Source organism: Phasianus colchicus, chromosome 23 (assembly GCF_987193195.1).
Source record: "Phasianus colchicus chromosome 23, bPhaCol1.hap1.1, whole genome shotgun sequence".
Taxonomy (NCBI): domain Eukaryota; kingdom Metazoa; phylum Chordata; class Aves; order Galliformes; family Phasianidae; genus Phasianus; species Phasianus colchicus.
In genome coordinates, this window is record NC_143458.1 from 5112652 (window position 1) to 5128046 (window position 15395).

At 50.1% G+C, this 15395-nt stretch overlaps 1 protein-coding gene across 3 annotated transcripts in view; it reads right to left on the minus strand.

The window, feature by feature from the left end:
* LOC116233075 (protein CEPU-1) overlaps window positions 1–15395 on the minus strand; it is a 244951-nt gene that overhangs the window by 36326 nt on the left and 193230 nt on the right. For all 3 annotated transcript variants that reach the window (XM_031599766.2, XM_090123365.1, XM_031599767.2), the window contains one exon: window positions 3899–4131. In XM_031599766.2, coding sequence (XP_031455626.1) covers window positions 3899–4131 — 233 coding nt within the window. The remainder of the gene's footprint in view (window positions 1–3898; window positions 4132–15395) is intronic.

A 15395-nucleotide genomic window follows, 5' to 3' on the forward strand; every position in this document is an offset into this window, starting at 1 on the left:
AAATTAATTGGGCAGAGTTCAGGGCTTAAAACAAAGCCGGGGTGGGGCTGTGGGCCCCATCAGATGTTTTATCACTTCAGAACACACCTTGGCAGTGATGCTATAGGGCAGCAGTGATGCTAGGGATGGCAGTGATGCTTGGGCAGAGGTGCCAGCCCAGTGCCAGCTCCTACCCCAGAGCAGCCCCGTGTCACTTATGCCCACTGCCCTCAACTCCAGCAAGCAGGTAATTAGTTCCCATATGAAAGCAGGGATTTGCAGTTTAAGCCCAGCACAGGAAGGAGTGGGAAAACTCATTTACACCAAACAAAAGGGGAGGGGTGATTACTTGCAACGGTGACAAAAGAAAGAGCCAGATAGGGCCAAAGAAAGTGATAAAGCAACGGAAAGTGCTAATATCCCCCAGTTGCATTCCCTTTTTTATTTTTATTTTTTTGCCTGCTTTCTTTCTAAGCACTAAAATTCCACCATTTTCTATCATGCAAATTCGCGTGTCTAAGTGAGATTAAGCTCCGGCAGCACCGTGCCTCCTTCACCAAGTCCATTTCCAGCACTGAGATAAGGCCAACTTTCCATAATGCATCTTACAAGGCAGTGGGAGTGTTGTGCAGGCGCGCGTCGGAGACGGCTTATTATCAATACAAATAAGAGCTTTCCAGACACCATCCTCCTCCTTCCTCTCCTCTCGCTTTTCAGCCCAGCGACCTGAAGAACAGAGGCTTAAATAGCTGGAGTGCCCCTGGGGAGAAGGAGAAGGAGCTGTGTGTTAAATAAACCCACGTGGGGAAGGAGGAGAGAAGAGCATTACTCTTCAAAGGTCAATGGGGCCAAACTGAAGCCTTCTTCTCTGCCCTGGGTTTGCACATCTCTCTACGTGAGCATGGAGCTCACTCATAGAATCACCACAGAATCATTCAGGTTGGAAAAGACCACTAGGATCACCACGTCCAACCCCAGCCCATCCCATCACCCCCACTGACCACATCCCTCAGTGCCACATCTCTGCTGCTCTTTAACACCCCTGGGGATGCTGACCCCACCACTCCCTGTGCAGCTGTGCCAATAACACCTGCTTTGCTGGGTGTTTCTTCCCATCTTCACCCCAAACCCCACGTGTGCCTTCAGAGTCTGAGCAAACTGCTGAAAACACAGACAGCCACGCTTCCCTGCTCTGTGCTCCTGCAGCAGCAGCCCCTCCTGAGAAGAAATCCATGATGAAGCAATGAGATGTGCAGGGGCCACCTCCCAGACACTGCAGACAACACAGGCACTGCCCCAAAGGTTCATTTTCGGCTCTACACCAAACAGGCAGGAGGTGCTGGGAGCTCCTTTCTTGCACTTTGCACCTTTTGCAGCGATGTTGCTGCCTCACATCCATTTCACATCACCAACACCCAGCCTGACCTCACTTAAAACAGTCCCCAAAATAGCAGGTCCAAACTTTGATGCATTCAGAGCCATGGGGCTGTTGTCTCCTTCCTGGGCTCATTTGTCCCATATTAGTGCTGAGGCTCGCTGGCAGCAGGAGGGGGAGATGCACTGATCTGCTATTCCTGGATCAGCAGCCATCACCTTTTGCCTTTCAGAGGAAGGATTTCAAGAGTGATGAGTTTCTGAAAGCCTGACCAACAAGGAAGGGTGGGAGAAAGAGGGCTGGAGTCAGTTCAGAAAGCAGGTGGCTAAGGGGCAACAAGATAACAACCTTCCCAAAAGCAAAAGGTTGTAACAAAGAGGACATTGATCAATTGTTCTCCACATCCGCTGGGAATAGGATGAGAAAAACTCCACTTCATTTGCAACAAAGAAGGTTTAAGTTAGATATTAGCCATAGCCATACATTTCCTAATTATAAATGTAGCAGAGCAGTAGAATAGATTGTCTGGGGAGATGGCAGAACCTGCTTCGTTAGAGATTTTCAAGAATAGCTCTCACAAATGTTTGCCAGCGCTGTCCCTGCCTCGTTGCAGGGGGACAGGCTAAATTAGCTCTGGAGGTGCCTTCTGCCCACCTATTTTGGGATCTCAGCCATCAATAGAGTCAACCTAGAAATAAATGCACGGCGTTTCCCTTGCTGCAGCACAGCCATCCTCGGGTTCCCAATGGCTTTCAGTTTCCTCTCCCTCTGCGGCCACAAAGGACCATTTCCAACACTCATATCCTACAGAAAGCTCCTTTTCCCACTCCATCCCTCTTCTGTTTTTTATTCTTTCCCCCACAGACCCACTCCATCCATGAGGGATGCCCGAGCTCCAAGCTCTCTCCATACAGACATCCCTCACCCCTGGAGGCAGGAGGGATGCACTCGTCTTTAATTGGGATCATTCCTCCTCCCCTTGAGGAGGCTCACCTCCATGCCCTGTCCTAGCACACTGCTGCAGAACACACTGCTGCCACATTCCACCCAAGAGATGGCTGAGCAAGCCAAGCAGTAACTCTTGAAATGAGGGGCCATGCTTCCAAGAGCCAGCATTTCCACCAGCAGCAGCAAAGGTGTGCAACACGTTACAGGGCTGAGACCATCACTGAGCCTTCCAGGACTCAACCACTGCTGGGAATTAAAATGTGACCTTTTCCTCCTGTATCCAAACACCTCTTCCCAATGCTACAGTGAGACACAGGAGAGATGAGCCTGGGTGTCTGGTGATACGGGAAACCGGTCAGCAAACTGGAATGAGAAGGGAGCCAATATAAATTGCATCACCTCGGTGCCTGATAGCAACTTGGGAACTTGCGGGTGATCGACTTTGGCTTAAGAAATGCAGGCAGGTAATAACAGATTGCAAGATAAACAGCAAAGACCCAGGATGGCAACACATCCGCTTTCTCTCCGTGGTTAATGGAGATGGAGAAAGTCCGGCTGTGTTTAGTTTGCTTGATTGCTCGAAGAGGAAAGACAAAACGGAAGGGGAAGGAGGGGGGGGAAGGTTGGGTTTGGGTTTTTCCCCCCCATTCTATTCATTAGGCTGTCAATTATGCTCAGGCCTGGCATATTGACGGCGGATTAGCTCAACCCAGCTCTGTGTACAAGACCAATGCCTTTTTAACCCAGCTTGTTTCCAGATCAATACACCCATCAGCATTCGAAAATTAGCCCGAGATGAGATTCCAATACTCGAGTTGGTGTGTCATGCTAAGAGGGCTTCTGGCCAAATCACAGAAGAAGCAGGAAGAAAAAAAGGGTTGCTAGCAAGGGATCAGCAATTCTCCATCGATCCCCCATAGGCTGTCGCCATGCCAGCAGTCCCTTGCCCAGTGTGTGTCCCTACACCTGCAGAGCTGTACCCATCCATTCCTTGCTGTGGGCCCATGGGCTCACACACACCTCTGGGGTTGGCAGCCTCAAGGAGCTGTGCTGGGTCACCACATGCTCCACCACCCCACGCCATCCCTCCTCCTCGCAGTGAGTTTTAACACACAAACACATATTGTTGCTAGGCATACACACACCCCCGCACAGTACACAAATCTGCTTGCTCTTTCTTTTCCCCCAACACAAATTTTACTTTAAGCGTTGCCTCCAGCATTGGGGGAAAAAAAAAAAAAAGCATTAAAATACAACAAAAAAACAGCGACGTGAGTTTAGCAGTGATTATTTTGGGAGGCAGAGATGCCTGTACCAGAGTCCCACGACTGCTACAAGCAAATTGGGTTACATCATAGAATCATTAAGGTTAGAAAAGACCACTAAGGTCGTCAAGTCCAACTGTCAGCCCACTGCCACCGTGTCCACACTCAACGCTGCCCAACCTCATGTGGACTCTCAAGCTTGGATCACCTTCGATGGTTGCACCAAGCTGTCTTCACAGCAGGAGCAATAGGAGGAGAAGACCCCATGGCAAAAGAGAGGAGGCAGTCAAAGCGCTGAGCCCACCCCCTCCTCAAAGCCCCTTCCCCTTACCTTGCACGATGAGGTGCACGCGCGATGTCTTGGGGTGATTGTCTGTCTGCACAGAGCAGGTGTAGGGCCCCTCATCGTACACATCCACGTCGTGGATCTGGATGCTGTACTGGGTTTTGGTGTTGGCCAGGAGCACCACCCTCGGGTCCAAGCACCACTTGTCATTGCCGGCATAGAGGATGCTGCTGCGGTTCAGCCAGGCCACGCGGGTGACGCGGTTGTCCACGGAGCACCTGTGGGCAGAGCGGACCTGTTAGCATGCTGCCATCACCCTTTCCCAGCCCTGCTCCTCACCCATTTTTGGAAGTTTTGGGCACTGAACACTCTGCTGTGCTCGGGGCACTGATATCCATCTGAACTGGCTCAAAAGCTTTCCCCGACAGCTTCACAGTTATTGCAGATCGCAGCCATCTGGTATCACTCACTGTACAACCTCCAGCCCCCACGTTTGCATTTGCTCCTTGCCTCAAACCTCCATGCTGACTCAAAACCTTTTGGGAGGACACAGGCAGCTCCTTGTTGCACCAAATCAAGCTGGAGATGACAGAACCCAGTCGGGCTTTGCTGGATGCCAGCGATGGATGGATGGATAATGTCCTTCTATAAAACTGCTCAGCCTAAGCTCCACTGTTTATATTCTCCCCATTCTACTCCATTATTTGTGCACCAGCTGGGATGCAAATTAACTTTGGAGGCACCAGAGGCCCCCAGCAGCCTGCGGGAGCTGTGCAGGGCAGCAAAGGAAGGCAGCACCCCATGGAAACAGCCCAACACTTATCACGGGAAGCTGGGTAAAGGGGAACTTTAGGCAGGTAACAAGCTGCAAGATGTGCCCCCTCCTGTGTGCAGTGAATCCTGTTCCAGCTGGAGTTGGCCTTGGTGGAGCACGATCCACCCCCGTGAGCCTCCTCCTCCTCACGGTGCGGCTGCTCTCCTCCTCCTCCTCCTCGAGGGTTTGTGTATCTCACGTGGACTTGCACGGAGTGTTTACAAGAAGAGCCACACCACCTCCAGTTCGTCTCCATGTCCCGACTCTCCCCAGGAGGTGGGCGATGCCATTATTCCCATTCTATAGGCGTGGGAGGGAGATGCAGAGAAGCGCGCGGTCGTGAGAGCTGGCTGCGCTCAGCTCTGCCAGCAGACACCCGGGGGACAAACCGCCTCCTCTCCTCCATCCTCCTCTCCTCCATCCCTCCAGCTGCAGAAGGAGCTGGAAAACCACCCCGCCCCAAACACCCAACGTCTGGAGGAAGGAGATGTGAGCACCCATGGAGGGGAACTGCCCAAGGTGATGGGGGACATCTGGACCCTGAGGACCCTGAGGACCCTGAGGACCCTGAGGACTTGCTACCCAAGCAGTCAGACTGTCCTCCCTCTTTGCTGTGAAAAACATCTGATAAATTAAACTATTTCACTGCTGTTCCATAATGATATGACGATAATAATAAATTAAATGCAAGCAGATTTTTATTATCTTCATAAAAAAAAAGTGATAGATTCAGCCTGGGCTGAACACCAAGAACTCTGCTCTTGCTTGCTCTCAGCTGCTTTACAACTTGAGTGAAACCTTAGAACTGAGTTTCTCAAGTTGAATAAGATGAGGGATTTCACCCCAAAGGATGGCTTTATTATACTGGGCTCTGGATCTCAATGCTGGCAGCTTAGACCTTCGGGGTCTGAATAAAACACAGGTATGGATTTGGTCTCTGGCTCTGGCCTGTCCATCCCAGTGCAATGCAACGGGCTCCTGCAGTGCTTCTACATGAGAAAAGGAGTGTCCACCCCCCTGCTAAAGCTGCATTGCTGGGTGATGGGAACCCTGGTGCAGCCTGAATCCCTCAGACTGACCTCTTCTGCAGAGATCATCACTGAAGACTTATAAGCAGGCTGAACTAACCACATATATATTCCCTCTCTCCTCCTCCACGCCATATTTTTTTTTTGTGAAATGCATCAGTTTAGAGATCCCTGGATAATAATGGAGCCAGACAGTGTGTAATCCAAGCATTCCCTCTATCATATGGGCATTTAAGTGCTTTTGAGAAGCAACGGGGCTCAGGTAACGCATGAGGCAACAGTGAAATAAGTGCTTTCGCCCTTCACAGCACCCGGCTGCAATCTCTTCTTATCACCCAGACACGCTCCTCTGTCCCTGGGATCGGCAAGCTTCAACTTGTTATTTTATTTTCTTTCCTTCCTCTCCAAGCTCCGGAGCCAATCTGTGCCATATGCAGCAGCACAGCCCTGGGGACAAAGTGCTGTAACCTGCAGGTACCAGGCTCTATTTCTGAGCTGGCTGCCATGGGGAAAGCTCCATGCCCCTCCCCGGTGCAGGTAAGGCCAGGACAAGCAAATGACTTCAATATGACAGGAACCAGGGCTGCAGGGCAGGATACAGCTCCCCGTTGCTCTCCTTCCATCCCATTCCTCCATGCACAAGCACTGGGGTCCCCATGGCTCGCCCCCTCCTTGCAGCTTCCCACCCCTCCATCTGCTCCCTTCCATCCCGGGGCAGTGGAGCGTTAAGCCTTTGGCAGAGGCTGGGATCAGAGCTCCAGGCACAGGTGGGCAGCAGAGGCACCGCCGCGCTCCCCCCGCCCCGCGCCTGGCATGGAGTGATGCCCAGAGATGCTGCAGACCGATGGATGCTCCACCTGCCCTGCGATGGGGAGAGAAGGCAGAGACACTGGAACAGGATTATCTGTGATGCTCCTTCCAACCTGAGCCATTCTGAGTCCCCAGGCAGGCCAGAACACAGAGGTGGCCTCCAAAAGAAGATGTCAAAATAATTAAGCACCTATGAGCTCATTTTCTTTCTCAAGTTCCCTAATCCCGGCTAAGAAAGCAAGGCCTTCTTCTCCAAGAAGATGCAGAGCAATGAAGCGTCTCCCTCTTTGTTTCCCCTATGGGAAATGGAAATGTTACTGACACAATTTGGCATCTCCCAAAGCATCTGGGCTTGGCCAACCACCCCATGGTCCATCAGAACCCCAACCAACCTCCATCTCAGCATCCCACCATCACGTACCAAGCCACCAACCACCATGGCACGCAGGCTGTGAGCCCTGCCCTCGTGCCATGCTCCATACAGCCCCCAGCACCTCCCCGTGCTTTCGGCACAGATTGCACAGGCAATGATGCCTGCCCAAATTCCTCTTTGCTTTCTTGAGTTTGCACACAGGGATGTCGGAGAGGAGGTGGCCTGGCAGCGGGAGGAAGGAGGTTTTTAATTACTGAAGTGTAGTAATTGGCACACACCACTTTTTGTTGCCTCCTGTGCAGCTCGCTGGTGTTTCAGAGGGCTGGGCTGGAGAGCACAGATTGTCTCAACCCAGCAGGACACATAAGAAATGAATAATGCTAATTAGAACTGAAAAGAGCTCGGTAAAATTAGCAACCTGATTGCTGTTTTCATGGCAATGATCAGGACACCAGCTCCATCCCGGGGTGCAGAGACAAGGATGGGGTCTCAGCACCCACCCTGCAGAAACCCCCTGCCCACCTGATGGAGCCTCACATGTGTTGCACCGTGGCACCATCACTGAGCAGCCCCGATGGCTTTTGTTTTTCTGTTTTCCAGTCTGATTTAGTCATTCCCAGCCTAATCCAGCAACTTCCAGTCCGATTCTGCAGTTTTCAGGCAGCTCTGGATTCTGAAGCCATCCCTGGACCGACCCCCAGCACCTCCCATTCCAGCATCACCACTGTGCTATACATGATCAACGAAACCAGCTCGCTGCCCGAGGCAGAGCTTCACATCTTAGATTTATTTCTGTGATTATCACATTTTATTGTTATTTATTATGATTAATTAAAGGCTGGGCTGTGAACAGCTCAATCCCATTCCAGCACGGTCCCACTGCTCTCGTAGACTTCCCCGTGCTGTTTCTGCTGTGGGGGCAGCCAAAATTTGGCCATCACCTCCTGAGCAAAGGGACCCGACCCAGCAATGAACTCAGCAGTAATGGGGGGGTCCCCACCTCCAGCCCCCCAGCAACCACAGCATCCCCAAAGGCTGTGGGTGCCTTAAGATCAGCTTCCACCACAAAGCCTTTTGCAGAGGTGCTCAAAAGCAGCGCTCAGAAGTGGAAAATAAAACCCTTTGTGTTTCCCCTCCCAAGTTTCACCTCGGTTGGTGCAGACGGAGCCCTGAGGTTCTGCCCTTCCTCTGCTCACACCAACCTGCAGCACATCCCTGCCCTTCAGTTCTGCCCTCTGCAAGGTTTGAACAAAGCTGGCACCTCCTTCCCAGGGAGGGAGAGTTAATGCATGTTTGTAAAGTACCTGATCTCCTCAATTGAAAGTTTATACATGCAAATGATTCACGCTAATTACATTAATAATAATATACCAGGCTCGGAAAGATCTGCCTTGGTTCATTGCCCGGGATTCAATGCTGCAAACAACTCCCAGTACGCTGCCTTCATGGCAAATGCCAAAGAAACAGGAGGAAAGCAGACTGGGGAGGGAAGGATGGAGCCGGACCCCCCCTGCAATGTGCTGGGGGGCACAGAGCTGGGCATGGAGCAGCCCCAGCCCTAGGAGATGCTGGTGCAGAGCAGCAGGTGACAATGCAGCAAGCAGGGACGGCGTGTCTGCAAAAGTCTTTCTCTCTCTGCAATGCAGCAGTGTACCAGCACCTTTCCAAGTCCCCTGCTCCCCTGCTCGGCTCATCCAGCCTTTCTATTTATCCTCCTATTGTCTCTGCTAACAACGGGGCTCTGCACATCTACGGCATCTTCCATCTCAGAGGAGTGTGTGACAAAGCAGCCGTGCAGGCAGCACGCAGAGGACACGTGTCCCCAACCCAGTCCCTGTCCCCGAGGCTGGGGCTCCTGGCCCATCTGCTTTGGGTGCCCTCCAAAAGTGCTGATGCTGCCAGGGGGTGACGCCAGCACCGAAATGCGTGGAGGCAGCTGTGCGGGGACATGGTTGGGTTACTAATGAGGTGCTGCCCCAACAGGGAGATCCAGCACTGAGCTCAGGGCCTCCTGCAAGCTGCGGACCTTTTGTTCCCGCTGATTTTCTCCTTTTTTTTTTTTTTTGGCAGAGCAGGTGAACTATTGCTTGGGGCTCCTGGATGCCAGCAGGCAAACAACCATGGACAAAAGCCACTCCTTCCCCAGAGGTTTTCCAGAGGTACCTACAAAAGGGACAGCATCACCCCACGCCGGGTCTGCAAGCTGGAGAGGACTCAAAAGGACTCATGGGAAATGATGCACGAAGAAAAGAACTCCCTAATGATCTCATCACCTCCCTGCCAGCATCGCACGGCAGTTAAACTCCATGAAATTACGTCTCCTCCCACTCTCCATCCCTTCGTTCCGTGCCTCCTGCTCACCCCACAGCCAGGATATGGGATGCCTGCAGCGCGTGGAACCACAGCCTGGGTTGAGGGGGACCCCGTGCAGAGCACCCTAAGCCTTATATCCCCCACTGTTGGCCCCACAGAGCTTCAGAGCTGCCGGCAGCCTGCTGGGGAAGTTCTTCCGCGCTGCACTCCCAGCAGTTAGCGCTGATCCCCAGCGCTGAACTCGCTCAATTATGAGCTGTGCCCCCGGAATAAATCCTGCTTCTGCTTTGTGCAATTGACACTAATGGCCCAGGAATAAAGTGAAGCCATCTACCCCAACGGTCTGCAAAGGAGCGCATTTAACTAAGCACACAGGCAAGAGGACTGCTGGGCTTAACTGCACTGAAAATGTATTCGAAAGGAAGCGATGCACTTAACTTATTACAAGTGGAAAATTATCACTAAAGTGGCTTTTCCACACAAGCTGAGGCACAAAACAGCGGCGAGGGGTGAGCCGGGGCTGTGAGCAGAAGGATGCTGCTGGGGGCAAACGGGAGAAAAGAGAGTTGCAAACAAAGACTGGAGGTGGGCACAGCACATGGAAACCTGCATGGAGAAGAGCATGAGCACTGGTTTTGGGCTTTCAGCAGACAACAAGTCCACCCAAAGGCCCAAAACAAAAGAGGGGCAGAAGGAAAGGACCCTCCCCAGCACAGACCCCCTCCCCCTCCCTCCCCTTAAGGACATCATCCTTAAAATATATTTCATTTCACAGCTGCATTATGGTACCACAAAATCCTGCGAATCCAATTTAAGAACAGATTACCTCCTCACTTACTTCATTTGAAGCAATTACATGTTAATTTTCATTGAGACCAGCCTAATGCATACCAATCTGATGCTGCAATCTCATTTGAATACTTGAGGGAACGCTAGTTGGGCTCGGGGCTCTGGAGGCTCATATTTAAAGGGCCTCTTCACATTTCCTTTCCTTTTTCCTCCCGGTTATTTACGCTTTTGTTGCACTTGTGGCACTCCCTCCTCCCCCCTCCCAGCGTTCCCAAGGGCTGCTGCCACTTGTGAAACCAATGAGAGGAGCCACCAAAGCCTTCGTTGAATCACAGGCTCATTAAGGCTGGAGAAAACCTCCAAGATCCCCAAGTCCAACTCCAACCCACCCAACCCCAACCCATCCAACCGTGAGCAGCGACCACATCCCTCAGTGCCACATCCCCAATAGGGCAGCACCGTACTCAAGCCAAGATCCCAAACAGCCATCTCATTTCTGCATAAAGCAAACAGCCTCCTGATCAATGTGCCCTAATGCATGTGTCCTGCACTGCAGCTCCTCCTCCTCCTCCTCCCAGCCCAACTGCAGAAGAGCGGCTCAGCCTTTTCTCACTGATGGTTATCACCTATCCCCTCACGCTCACTGAAAGCTTCCCAGCCAGCCAGGCCCATGGTATCGATTGGTGTCTCAGATACCAGGAGCTGAGTAATTAATAATGCCACGAGAATGTGGATTCAGCTCCTGGTTGAGACGTGAAGGCCGGCTGCGTCTGCCTTGCTGTACACATTCCAGTGATAAGCATTCATGTTGGAGGCTGCACCTTAATTAGATTTTTAAGATTGCAAAGGGCCCAGAGACACTTGTGCAGACACCATACAAATGTATATTGCACTGTACTGTAATTAATCCAAGGTGATGCAGAGGCAGATGGAACAGAGCAAGGCGACGATCCACAGCCAGCCCAGGACCCTAACCTTAACCATAACCCTAACCATAACCATAACCATAACCATAACCATAACCATAACCATAACCATAACCATAACCATAACTATAACCATAACCATAACCCTAACCTTAACCCTAACCCTAACCATAAACCTAACCATAAACCATAACCATAACCCTAACCATAACCCTAACCCTAACCATAAACCTACCCTAACCCTAACCCTAACCCTAACCATAACCATAACCATAACCATAACCCCATCCCACAGCTTCAGCATGGGAACAGAGGCACTGAAAGACCCATTTGGGACAGCAGATATTTGCATGAGTGCATTGGAAGCAAGAGAGATTCTCCCACCAGAAATCCTGCACAGCACCCTGCATGCCAACCTATGTGCACAATTAGCTCAAGAAGATGATAAAGATGCAATCAAGACAAGCAGAGTTTGATTGCAGCTCTCCCTCCCCAAAACAAATCGTAGATGGAGAAAATCCTACAGGGATCCTAGGGAAGAGCTTCCCATGAACATTTCCCTGCTCCACAGCAGCCCTGCAGCCCACAGGATGCTCTGCAGCATGTTTGTTGGCACGCTCACTTGAGCTAAAACAACAGGATTTGGGGAGCTTGGGGACACGCTTTCAAAGGGCCACGAGAGACTCCAGTTGCCCATTTCCCACTGAACCAACTCAGTCCCTGTGTGAGCCTTTGAAAGCACGTCCTTTATAGTTTCTCATTTTGATGCCACATCTGTAAGAATATATGGTGGTTTTGTTTCTTCTTCTCGACCTCTTCTTCTTTCTAAGGGGAGATGTCACACTTTGAACTCTAATTTTTATTTATTTTATTTTTCTAGAAAAGGGCTTTTTGACTCCCCACGGAGCACAGAGAAAAAAAAGGGGGAGGAGGGAAAGCCTTCAGAAAGTGCCCGGATTTAATTTTTTATCAGAGGAACAGAGAGAGGAATTTGTTGATGATCAAACAGATTCAAGTACCATAAAAGAAAGAGACCGTCAGTAAATGGAAACTAGTTAAGGAATTAGATGAAAGGCGTGGGAGATGCTGGAGAAACAGAGAAGATGCTGTAACTGAGCTGAAAGCCATCAGTACCGAAATGCTGGAGCAGTGAGACTCAGTAGATTCGTATTTGTAAAACTGAATCATAGAATTCTGTGATTCTCAGGGCACTGGGATGGTGTGCAGTGAGATCAGGAGCGCAATGGACCCAAGAGATGGAGCCCAACTCATCCTCAACCCAAACACCTCCCCAAGCCCCCTCTTGCCAAAGCCTTTAAGAAGCCAAATCCTATTGCTTCTTGAGCTATGACCTGCCTGGCTTACTCCTGAAATCTTTTAAACGGGAAAACAGAGCTGCTGCTTGTTTCCATGCAGCCAACGGTGAGCAAAGCCCAAGGGCTGCATCAGATTAGCAGCCGGCTCCTCCAAAGGCCTCCAACTTTGATCATTTAATATGTATGCACCGTGTTGGAGTGAGCATACCTCCAAACCCCAGTAAATGTTTTATTAGGGCAGTCCCGGCTTCCGTGCTCAAGCTTTGCTCTTTCAGACTCGGGGGATCTTCCTGCAATGGTAGACATTGCTCATCCCAAAAAGAGAAGAGCCAGCCTGAAAACACACTGCTTCCATCCCACTGCTGTGAATCTGACCCCTCTCATTGCTGGGCTTGCACCTCCCAGAGAGCTGCACTTCAGATTAGGAAACAGTGCATGAAGAAAGAATGGGGCCAGACAGCATCTCAGCGTCCAAGGGCTCTTATCCAAAGGCGCCGTGTTGGTATCAGAAATATGAGCTACCTCTCCACCTCCATCTGTGCCTCAAAGAGCTTACAAGAGCTATTCTGGGGGAGAAATTACACCACACGTGTTCTATTAAAGCTGCTCCCGATTTTTTTTTTTTAAGTATTCCAATAAATATTTACATCCAAAATAGACGAGAAAAACCTAGCGCCGAGAAAAGAGAGGATTTTTTATAGAACTTGTTTCTGCAAGAAATTACCAAGACAACAAGACTGTAAGTTCCCAGAAAGGATTTGACATTTTCCTGAATAGAAACAGCACCTGAAGTAGCATTGCTTTGGATAACACCTTATGGACAAATGCTACTGAAGCAACAGGAGAACACAAACCTTCCCTGGGCACAGCAAAGCTCACCCGTGGGATTGCTCCGGAGACGTCTCATTGTTTATCCTTTCCTATAGGTTTCACACTAATTTCCACAGATCTCTATTGGTCTTGTCCCTATTAAGTCTGATTGGATTTTTTTCCATAAAGGAAATTACAAAGGCTAGCAATTGTCTTGCTTCAAGGCATACACAGATCACCAGCTTAGAGCAGAATGACAATTACCGGCGTGGGGCCGCGCGGCTCGGCGCATTACGGCACTTTCCATGTTAGCCATGCTTGGAGGCATCAGAACAGACCTTTTTCCACTGGTTGCGGATCAGAGCTTAGGTGTCACATCATGCTCCATGCTGACTTAAAGATACCCCATTAACGATCCCAACCACGCAGCCTCCTGGGCTCCTGCAGCTGGATATGGCATGGAGAGGTGGATGGTGGGTATCCGCCAAGGGACAGCCTGCTCCCTTCCTAAAGGTCCCTGTTTGGAAAGGAGCAGCCTGCTCCCTTCCTAATGCTCACTGTCCTAAATGACAAATCCACAGGAGTGGCCCCAACTCCATTCTGCTCTTCCTCCAAACTTCCCTGCGTTGCCAACGAAGAGCTTGACCCTATTTAGCCAGATGGCCTTAACCTCCCCAGCACCAAAGCTCCTGCAGTTTTCCAGGAAAATGCCCAAATCCTCCTCCTCCCTCAAATCTGCTCCTTCCTTCCCACCCCAACAGACCGAGGAACAGAGGAAATGCAGAAACCAGCAGGGAGAAGTGTTGATTTCACCTACTAAGAGGTTTGCTCGCTTTCCTTGCACCCCTACTCCTTTTTGGTTGTTTTTATTTATTTATTTATTTATTTATTTTTAAACTGGAATATAAATGCGTTTATTTATAATTCGAAACTCAAACTAATTATTAGCTGGAGGCTTTCAAAGTAAAAATGTAGGTCATGCAATGTTATGTGGGATAATAGCAATTGTTTCAGCTTCAGGAAGCGCATAAGTAATGGAGACTCAATCGTTGTCCAGCCTGGCCAGGCAGCAGACATGAGGCCAGCAGACCACTTGCTTGGGGAACAAAACTGGGTACTCCTGCAGTCTTGATCCCCTATTGCAGAAGGCTGAAACGCAGCCCACAGTGCACCTGAAATAACCCTGAGGGATGAGCTTGGGCTGAGCTTCAACCTTCAGGGTTGGAACTGGACGCTGTCTGAGATCCCTTCCAACCCAAACCATTCTATGAATGCTTAGAAAAATAACGAGAAGCAGTTATGATGACGATGATGCTAATGGTGATGATAATAATGATAATAATAACACAATAAAACCAAACAGACGAGAATCATCTCCAGTCTTGGGATGTGAGGAGCTGTGAATGCTCAACAGCTTCTCCCTGGCTCCGCTGCTGGTGGGCAGCACATATTGAGGCCAAAGTTGGGGAAAGTGAAATGTGGAGTTTACACCTCGGAAAAAATGTTTTGCAGCACAAAATGTTCATGCCTGCACCCAGGGAAGAGCAGCAGGTTGCTCCTCCAGCCCAGCCCCAGAGCCTGAGACAGCACGCGTAGCAAATGTAACCTACTTGCGGCCAACTGTGATCAAGGCAGAAATGGAAAAGGTTGCCAATTAAAAACAGAGAGTGATTTCAAAGAACAAAGAAATCTGTGGACATTGTTTGATTGTGCGTATTCTGCAGGAGAAAGGAAAAAAAAAAAAAAAGAAGAGAGTGAGAGGGACTAAAAATAGGCAGGATGCTGCGAGCTGCAGATCCTCAGCCAGCAAAGGCATCGGAGTTACACGGCTTTACCCATGCAGCCGTCATTGTTGCTGAGTTCTGATCTGTATTTAAACTTGCATAAGGTTTTATTTTCCTGTGGAAGTACAAGAATCTCTCCCCATCTCGGAGCTCATCTCTCCTAAAGCAGCTCACATGATGATCATCAAAAATAAGCCCTCCAAGCCTAAGCTCACTAACATTCATTTCTCTGCTGCTAATGCCGGACTTCTTACTGTTAATCCTTAAATATATCCCTAAATAAGAATGACAGCACCTGAAGCACCTAACAGCCCCATATCATAAACAGAGACAGCTTCTGCATTTCTAATTTAGCTTGCCAAGAGAGCTGACACTAATCCCAGATCCTGAGTCCCAAATATCTCCAGCGTAAATGCCATCACCTTGCTCACCTTGACGTCGCACAGCATCCTTCAGCTCTCCTTGTCCTGCACAACTTTCCCAGCTGCTTTTTCCATTGCTCTGTGCAGAAGCTGACCCCCAGGAGCTGCTGAACGTGGTGTGGCTCCTGCAGCCTCAGGATGGCTAAAGGCACAGGAG